This window comes from Elaeis guineensis, chromosome 13 (assembly GCF_000442705.2).
Source record: "Elaeis guineensis isolate ETL-2024a chromosome 13, EG11, whole genome shotgun sequence".
Taxonomy (NCBI): domain Eukaryota; kingdom Viridiplantae; phylum Streptophyta; class Magnoliopsida; order Arecales; family Arecaceae; genus Elaeis; species Elaeis guineensis.
In genome coordinates, this window is record NC_026005.2 from 19839949 (window position 1) to 19849344 (window position 9396).

Consider the following 9396-nt stretch of genomic DNA (forward strand, 5'->3'; position numbering starts at 1 on the left):
ATGAAAGTAAACATAAAAAAATAAAAATAAAAAGAGTTAATCTTGATCTCCGGGTTAAAATTTTTATTCCAAACCCTGGATTCTACCGCTCTATTTAAGGTTAGGTTTTACGTTTGGAGTCGTCCTCTCCTCTCCCTGTCCGACTCCAATTCGGACGTATACCAAATATAATAGCTAACATGCTCGTGCTCCCCCTATCCCTTCCCACCGCCTGTTCTCCTGAGGAGAAGCTTCGAGGCAACGAGAGAGAAGAGAGAGAAGAGGGGCAAGGGAGAGAGAGGAAAAGGAAAAAAAAAAAGGGAAAAAAATGGGAAAAAGACCGAGCTTATGGGCACAAATGGCCATGGCGAGCCGCGGGAAGTCGTCGGATTTGTCACGTTGGTGGCATTGACCGTCTTGAACAGGGGATTCTTTTCTTCGCCCAAAGTTTCTTTCATTCATTTTCTTGGGCTCCTACATGAGATGACCGAGAGGTTCTCGAGTCTCTTCTCGCTTGGGCTCGAGTCAAGGAGAAGACTTCGCGCTCGGTTTTGAGGTTCTACGCGATACCGCCTGCGTCTGCGAAGCTCTCAAAGAAGATTGCTTGCTGCTTCCTTCTCCTGCCTCGGAATAGCTCCTGAAAGACTCTGGTCAATGGGGTTCTGATGTCCGGAAGATAGAGAAATATTAGATTTTTTCTTTTGATTTTTTCTTTTTGTCGGATTCCAGCTGTTTGTGGGCTTTGGGACCTGAACGTGCGGTAAAGGTGGGATCTTTTGTTTTCTCTGGGGATTCTTTTGGTTTGTTCTGGGCTCTGTTCTGTTGTTTCTCTTTTAATCTTGGAGAGGGAAACTCTGTTCTTTTGTTATTCTTGCTGATTGGGGTTTATTAGGCTTGGGAATGCTTGAAAGAAGGAAGCTTTTGGATTTTTTTCTCTGGGCTGAGGCTAGTTTTTTTTTATAAAAGAAATAAAGTCCAGTATCCGTTGTTCATTGGAGGATTTTCGGAGCTTCACTTGCTGAAGAGATTGTGATTTGCGATTTTTCCTTCCCCTTCTCCCTTGGTTTGCAATTCCGGGTCCCTGTATTCAATTGGCTTGTTGGGAGATTAGATTGTTATTCTTTAACTTTCGATCTCCATTGTTTGCAAATTGGTAGTGATTGGATTTAAGGTGGCTCCATTGCTTGGGATTTGACAAGAAGACAAGATGGCCGGAGGGAGAAGAAGGAAGTTTCTTGTTAGTAAATTATACAGCTTTGCATGTGTTAGGCCGAAGTTTGAAGAAGACCACTTTCAGATTGGAGGCCCAGGCTTCTCCCGAGTAGTCTATGCCAATGACGTGGATTGTGAACATCCCATCAACCTAAGCTATGGATCTAACTATGTCTCTACCACCAAGTATACTTTAGCTACCTTCATTCCAAAGTCTTTGTTTGAGCAGTTCAGGAGGGTTGCCAACATATACTTCCTGGTCTCAGGATGTCTCTCTCTCACCCCCTTGGCTCCTTACACTGCTTTGAGTGTAATTCTCCCGCTAATTGTGGTGATTGGAGCAACGATGGTGAAGGAGGCTGTCGAGGATTGGAGGCGCTGGCAGCAGGTAAATTTTATGATTCTTCTTGTTTCGGGGGGAAACTTGAATTAGTATGATGATTATTGATGTGCATGTGTATGTTTATATGTATGTGTGTAATTTTCTTATTGAGTTTTATGATCATTCTACAAAACTCCGCCATGTAAAATAAGAATTCTAGAGCTTGATAACCATATTGTTAGATGATTGCAGATCTCACTTCATTCTGAACTTTTTCCAACAATCTTTTTGGGTTTCCTGATGATTGACGAACAACCAAAGAAAATGCTTATATTGTGAAACATACTCAGTAATTATAGCAGTACAAGTAATAGTTTTATTACTGCATCTAGAAATAATTGCAGAAATTGGAACATGTTAGCCTTCTTAAAATTTGAGAGGGGAAGAGGTTTCAAAATAGATGTTTGACACCATAGGTTGTTTAAAGACCTGGAAAGCATTCAGTGTTTAGTGAGTAGGAAGTTCCATTTACTAAAAAAAAATTATGAGTTTTCCTTTGCTGAAATGGTGGAAATGCTAAACATGATCATGGATGCTGGCGTCACAATGCTGGCAATTACATTGGACTATCTGTATAAGTTTGGTTTTTTTTTTTGAAGGACATGAAAGCGAAATCAATATCTTTAGAATTGTCCAACTGGACTTTTCTAATGATGAGTAAGAATCTTCTATTAGTTGATGCTGACAAAGGAATCTGACATATTGTTACTTCTAAGAAAAAAGGAATTTGCATCCTTCATTTGCTGATATTTAACTGATCATTACCATTTAGATCATTCTATTTTTGGTTTCCAGTTTTCTAAAAGATAGATTTTTTCCCTTCTCATAAATTTTATCCAAGTATGATATTATAAGTCGGCCACCAAAAAAGTGTCATTGCTAAATCTCTCATGTCAGCTTGCCTGTATATCTTAATTTAATGCACAATTCTGTGAAAAATCCCCTTTCCAGGATACTGAGGTGAACAATCGAAAGGTTAAAGTGCATCAAGGGGATGGTGATTTTGATTATACAGAATGGAAGAATTTGAGAGTCGGGAATATAGTGAAGGTGGACAAGGATGAATTCTTCCCTGCCGACCTTATTTTGCTTTCATCCAGTTATGAAGATGCAATTTGTTATGTTGAGACCGTGAACCTTGATGGAGAAACAAATCTGAAATTGAAGCAGTCATTGGAGGTGACTTCAAGTTTTCAATCTGATTTTAGCTTCAAAGATTTTAAAGCAATAATCAGATGTGAAGACCCAAATGCAAGCCTCTATTCTTTTGTTGGAAGCATGGAACATGATGGCCAGCAATACCCCCTCTCACCTCAGCAACTTCTTCTCAGGGACTCTAAGCTGCGCAACACCGATTACATATATGGGGCTGTTATTTTCACAGGTCATGATACCAAAGTCATGCAAAATGCCACAAGCCCACCATCTAAAAGAAGCAAAATTGAGAGGAAAATGGATAAAATCATTTACCTCCTTCTATCTGCTCTGGTCTTGATCTCAGCTGTTGGCTCGATTTTCTTTGGCATTGCAACCCGTGATGACTTAGAGCATGGCAAGATGAAGAGGTGGTATCTTAGGCCGGATCAGACTAAAATCTACTTTGATCCTAACAGAGCTACTGTTGCAGCAATACTGCACTTTTTGACAGCAATGATGCTGTATGGTTACTTCATCCCCATCTCTCTGTATGTATCCATAGAGATTGTCAAGGTGTTGCAGGCTATTTTCATCAACCAAGATATTCAAATGTATCACGAGGAATCAGACAGGCCTGCTCGTGCTCGTACGTCTAACCTGAATGAGGAACTTGGTCAAGTTGACACGATTCTCTCGGACAAGACGGGAACACTGACTTGCAATTCAATGGAGTTTATTAAATGCTCCATTGCTGGAACTGCTTATGGACATGGAGTTACAGAGGTTGAGAGAGCAATGGCTAGAAGAAAAGGATCCCCATTGATTAATGAGCTAGATAATGAAGATCATGAAGAAAATCATGTGGATGCAAAATCTGCAATTAAAGGGTTTAATTTTAAGGATAGACGTATCATGAATGGGAATTGGATTAATGAGCCTCATGCTGATGTCATTCAGAAATTTTTTCGGTTGTTGGCCATCTGCCATACTTGCATACCTGAAGTAGACGAAGACTCGGGGAAGATATCGTATGAAGCTGAGTCACCCGATGAGGCTGCCTTTGTTATTGCAGCAAGGGAACTGGGATTTGAATTTTACCAGAGGACACAGACAAGCATCTCTCTTCATGAACTGGATCCCATGTCAGGCAAGACAGTTGAAAGGTGAAAAATTTTTCATTCAACCTCTGCTTGATGGAACAGTTTCATGACTTGCTGGTAAGTTCTAATCAAATTTCAACTTATAGTCTGATATTTTCTCCTTTTTTCTTGCAGGCCATATAGGCTCTTAAATATCTTGGAGTTTAGTAGCTCTCGGAAGCGGATGTCTGTAATAGTTCAAGATGAGGAGGGGAAATTGCAACTACTCAGCAAAGGCGCTGACAGGTTTATAAGTTACTACACCAATCTGTCTTAGAAGTATAAGTTTAAAAGACAGCAAAGTGTCTCATTTCTCATGTTCTATTTTGAAAAAGATATAAATCAAAATAACATTTTGGCTTGGCCTTTTTTTTTTTTAATGGATGTAAACAGTGTAATGTTTGAAAGGCTTGCAAAGAATGGAAGGGAGTTCGAGGAAAAAACGAAGGAACACGTGAACGAGTATGCTGATGCAGGTTTAAGAACATTAGTTCTTGCATATCGGGAACTTGATGAAGAAGAATACATGACTTTCAACAAAAAATTCATGGCAGCCAAGAATTTAGTTAGTGCTGATAGAGATGAAAAGATCGAGGAAGCTGCTGATATGGTAGAGAGAGATTTGATTCTTCTTGGTGCCACTGCTGTTGAAGACAAACTGCAAGTCGGGGTGCGTAGAAGGTTCTCAAGGAATAGTACATGTGAATCTTATAACCATCTTGTATGTGCTAGTGCTTATTTCTTCTAGAATGGGTTGACAGGTACCTGAGTGCATCGACAAACTTGCACAAGCTGGAATCAAGATATGGGTACTGACTGGTGACAAGATGGAGACGGCCATCAATATAGGGTATCCTTTGAAATACATATTTTCAGTTTCAAATGCTTGCTGTTTGTAGGTGTTTTCAATCTTGCTGTATGCTATTCTTACCTAGTTGCCTTAATGAATTTTTGCAGCTTCGCCTGTAGTCTACTAAGACAAGGAATGAATCAGATAATCATCACTTTGGAAACGCCAGAAATTATAGGATTGGTGAAAGCTGGGAACAAGGATGCCATTGCTAAGGTAAAAATTACTATTTACTGTTCAATTATCTTGACAATATTTCTTATCATTGAGGAAGAGTGTCACTAAAATGGAGACGAACCGGAATCACGTCCGATCTTGTTTCTTGATTGAGTAGAAAAGGGATATATGAAGTTCGTTTTCTTCCTCTGCGCATCTCCCTTATGGGTAAATCCCAATAATAAAAGGGCAACTTTCGTGTAGTTTGTGATTTGATGTTACTGTTTCGATTTTCTCTCAGAAAAAGATTTCTTTTAATAGATCTCCTCTTGTTCCTCAATCTTCAGAGAATGCGGCGTTGTATTAGAGAAAGTTCTCTGTTCCGAACATTTCCTGGAAGTAGACGACTCGTTTTAAATCTTAATGCAGGCATGGCATATCTCGTTGAATCAGTCTTTTTCGCCACATCGCGTATAATGGGAATCGAACCCAATTAATTCTTCCACGACCCTCCATGAATTACGAGCAAAAATGAGGCTTAAAGAAAAAAAGACTTTAGAAAGGAACTTCGCATCACTCCACTCCATCTAGCCAAAGGAAATACCTTCATTCAGCTCCGAGCGAGAATTCCATGATTCCATTTTGGGGATAGAGTCAAGAGAGAATGCCACTTTAAAAAAAACCACGTTCCTTTTCTCTTGGGCTTTACAGGTACACTGAATACCAAGCCAATCTTAACACTAGTTCACCTTCTTATTCACTGAAGATAATCCTCATATCAGGGTATTTGAATCAGGACAATTTTAAGTGGTCAAGATGCTATCTGAGTACCTAACTTGACAGCTCAAATTTCTAAATACTGAATGATAATCCTAATAACTAATAAAGATATTGAAGGAAGATAAACAGTTTAAGGCTTAATTGCCAAAAGTGAGAGCAGATGTGACCAAGGTTTCCAATTCCGGTCTTGGTACCTGTTCTAGTACCACGTTGCTATAGTATCGGTATGGTTTGGTTTGGTGTCCTATGCTAGGTTGTGCTCCTGTACTAAGTATTGGCTCAGTACCGATATGGTATGGTATTGCCCAGTATGCACCAGTATGCATCAATACTGGAAGCCTCAAATGTGATGGTTGATTCTGCTGTAGGTACAGCAAGACAGGTCTATCAATAAAGCTTAGTATGAGGAAACACTAGGGGAGTGGGACCATGGATGAGGAAATATTAAGGAAGTGAGTATGCCACCCTAGGCAGAAGTTTTTAGCTAATAAGGCTTAAAGCTTATCTCTTGTGGCTGGAGATAGAAGTCAGCAGTTGCTAAGTTGCTTATTAAATATTCTCCATTTCCTCAGCCTGTGTCTAAATGGCATCAGCTGAGCATAAGTGTTAAAACAATATAATTGAGGATGTGACTCACACACAGGGCAGTAGCACTGCAAATTAAACATCACGGATGACTCCTTCACAACCACCTAGTTATGCCCAAACTTGTTTTATATGTTCAGTGCATGATAGAATATCCGAAATCCATGCTTGAATTACAAGCACTCAGATCAACTTTTGCAATCTAAGACATAATCTTCAGTATATATTCTCTTGTAGGATGAGGTAGAGTTGGGGATGGCAGGTATATAATTAATTTTAAATGTTAACAAAGCATCTCAGTTAGATACTCCTGATTATTGACTGTATGAATACACTGTTATTCCAGCTGTTTCTATGTATTATTTATTCTTGATAGGCTGCATTTGATGGAGAGGTTCATAAAATTGGAGAAAGTTTATTAAATTTCCTTTCACTACATTTTGATGACTATTATATAAAAGAAAAATCAAAGGTGAGTTTAACTGCCTTAGCAGTATAGCACCTTGTCTAACCTCCTGATCAAATTTAGACATATTATTATTTGGACCCACATCCTAAAAGGTTTCTGTATTCTGAGACAACAGTTCTCACCTGATTACTGAAGTTGCAAGCTTGGTTCTTTTCAACATATTTACAGTTTGTTGTTGCTACTTCAGGCATCAAAGGATAGCGTCATCCGTCAGATAAGTGAGGGAAGGAAACTTATTAGTTCATCAAGTGCTCAATCATTTGCTTTGATAATTGATGGGCAGTCACTTACGTATGCTTTGGAAGATGATGTCAAGGACATGTTCTTACAGCTGGCAATTGGCTGTGCATCAGTTATATGCTGCCGTTCATCACCCAAACAGAAAGCCCTTGTGAGTTATGGCAAAATTTTTAATAACATTACTGCCCTTGGTTTCACTTCAGTTAGTCATCCTGGTATTGAATCTAATGAATGCATCATTGAATTGTTCAGGTCACACGACTTGTTAAAAGTGGCACCCGTAAAGTCACCTTAGCCATTGGTGATGGGGCCAACGATGTCGGTATGCTTCAAGAAGCAGACATAGGGGTTGGTATCAGTGGCGCTGAAGGAATGCAGGTCAGTAACATCAGAGAAAAATATTTACAAACATATGCAAGACTGTGATGCCAGACTACTTTTTTGTCTGAAGCCCTTTTGTAATATTTTCTTCTGCATGGACTTCTGGTCTTCTTAGTATTAAAAATCTCTTTTTTTTTCTGGAATGATGCTATATTTCAGGCTGTCATGGCGAGTGATGTTGCCATTGCTCAGTTTAGATTTCTGGAACGATTGCTACTTGTGCATGGACATTGGTGTTATAGGAGGATCTCATCAATGGTATAGCCTCTGGACCTATAAATTTTATACTTGCATCTTCTTTGCAGCTGGTGTTTGACATGTTCCTTCCATTGCTTTGCAGATATGCTATTTCTTCTACAAGAACATCACATTTGGTCTCACCCTTTTCTTGTTTGAGGCATATGCATCGTTCTCCGGGCAAGCTGGATACAATGATTGGTTCATGTCATTCTATAATGTCTTCTTCACATCACTCCCGGTGATTGCTTTGGGAGTATTCGACCAGGATGTTTCTGCCCGATTTTGTCTTAAGGTCTGCCTTCGACCCATCATTCATAAATACATCTGTTTTGTTTTCAATCAAATATATTTGTTTTCCCCAAATGTCCCCATATTTTCCCCAAAATATGAACTTTTGTCCCTGAAGAATGCAACCCATATCCTATACACATGAGAATCAACGCTACCTTGCTTGATTGAAGCATTGTAAACTTCCATAATTTCTTATCTGATATTTCATGCTTACTTTATGATCTATTCCTGTATTTGATCTCGATTTCAATGCAGTTTCCCATGCTCTACCAAGAAGGTGTGCAAAATGTTCTCTTCAGCTGGGCCCGCCTTCTTTCTTGGATGTTCAATGGCATCTTGAATGCAATTACCATCTTCTTCTTCTGCACCAGTGCCTTCCAGCACCAGGCCTTCCGCAAAGGTGGTGAGGTCGTGGGCTTAGAAGTTCTCGGGGCCACCATGTACACTTGCGTGGTGTGGGTGGTGAACTGCCAAATGGCACTTTCCGTCAGCTACTTCACTTTGATACAGCACATCTTCATCTGGGGTGGCATTGCTCTTTGGTATCTCTTCCTCCTGGTCTATGGAGCCATGACCCCCACTATATCCACCACTGCCTACATGGTATTCGTTGAGGCATTGGCTCCTGCTCCTTCTTATTGGATTCTGACACTCTTCGTGGTTATTGCCACCCTCATTCCCTACTTCACTTGGGCTGCAATTCAGATGCGCTTCTTTCCAATGTACCATAACATGGTTCAGTGGATACGGTTGGAGGGGCGAGCAGATGATCCAGAGTACTGCCAGGTGGTGCGCCAGAGGTCGGTGAGACCAATGACAGTTGGGGTCTCTGCACGCCTTGATAAGGTTAGTCAGTTAATAACAAGGAAAGTCCACCATGCAGTTCACTCACCGTAACAGTGAGTCTCGCTCATTGTACAGTTACACTCTTGATTCACTGCCTCTAAAAGAGATTCATGTTGAACTCGCTGAGTGGCTCAAAGACGGTTCCTTAATGAAGAAAGCAGGTTTGGAGTGAGATTGCTTCCCATGGATGGACGGCATTGACTCAAGTTTTTAAGTTCAGATGCAGGGTAACACTTGCTGTATAATTCGTTAGTCAAGCGATGAAAAGCAAATTCCACAGAAGAGCTGTATATTTTGACCACTGGCCCCTTTTCGGGCGCATTGATTTATTTATTTTTTGTGCCTTTATAGTAACCTCACATAGTGGAAATGCATATAGTTTCCTTTTCATCAAATTCCTCTCTTTCACAGCTTAATGTTCCCAATATCACGGAAAGCTGCCTGCTTGTGAAGCCATATCATGAGAACTCGGTGGAGATAGATAGTACAGCATGCTTATCTCATTCATACAATATTTTGGCGCTTCTTGAGAAGAAAACATGGCTAATCGTTGGTACCACTGAGAGTATGTTATTGGCTGCTCCAGAATGCTAAACACTTGCTAGAGGTACCCTGTTAACATCTTTGGTATATTTATTTATTATTTGGACATATGAATCTTAAATAATTAATTAGCACCTTGACTTACCTTAGTTTTAATGATAAAAAC

The 9396-nt window shown here is 39.9% G+C and overlaps 1 protein-coding gene across 2 annotated transcripts; it reads left to right on the forward strand.

The window, feature by feature from the left end:
• The first annotated feature begins 216 nt into the window (after window positions 1-216).
• LOC105056308 (putative phospholipid-transporting ATPase 9) lies at window positions 217-9082 on the forward strand. Of its 2 annotated transcripts, XM_010938461.3 has the most exons (12): window positions 217-1579; window positions 2525-3873; window positions 3985-4095; window positions 4243-4519; window positions 4611-4699; window positions 4807-4915; window positions 6877-7080; window positions 7182-7307; window positions 7470-7568; window positions 7651-7842; window positions 8097-8687; window positions 8763-9082. In XM_010938461.3, the coding sequence occupies exons 1-12, from the start codon at window positions 1187-1189 to the stop codon at window positions 8772-8774; spliced, it is 3552 nt and encodes a 1183-aa protein (XP_010936763.1). In that variant the 5' UTR covers window positions 217-1186; the 3' UTR covers window positions 8775-9082. The 2 variants fall into 2 exon arrangements, with proteins under 2 accessions (XP_010936763.1, XP_010936762.1); XM_010938460.3 differs by having other exon boundaries at window positions 218-1579; window positions 8097-9082.
• The last annotated feature ends 314 nt before the right edge of the window (window positions 9083-9396 follow it).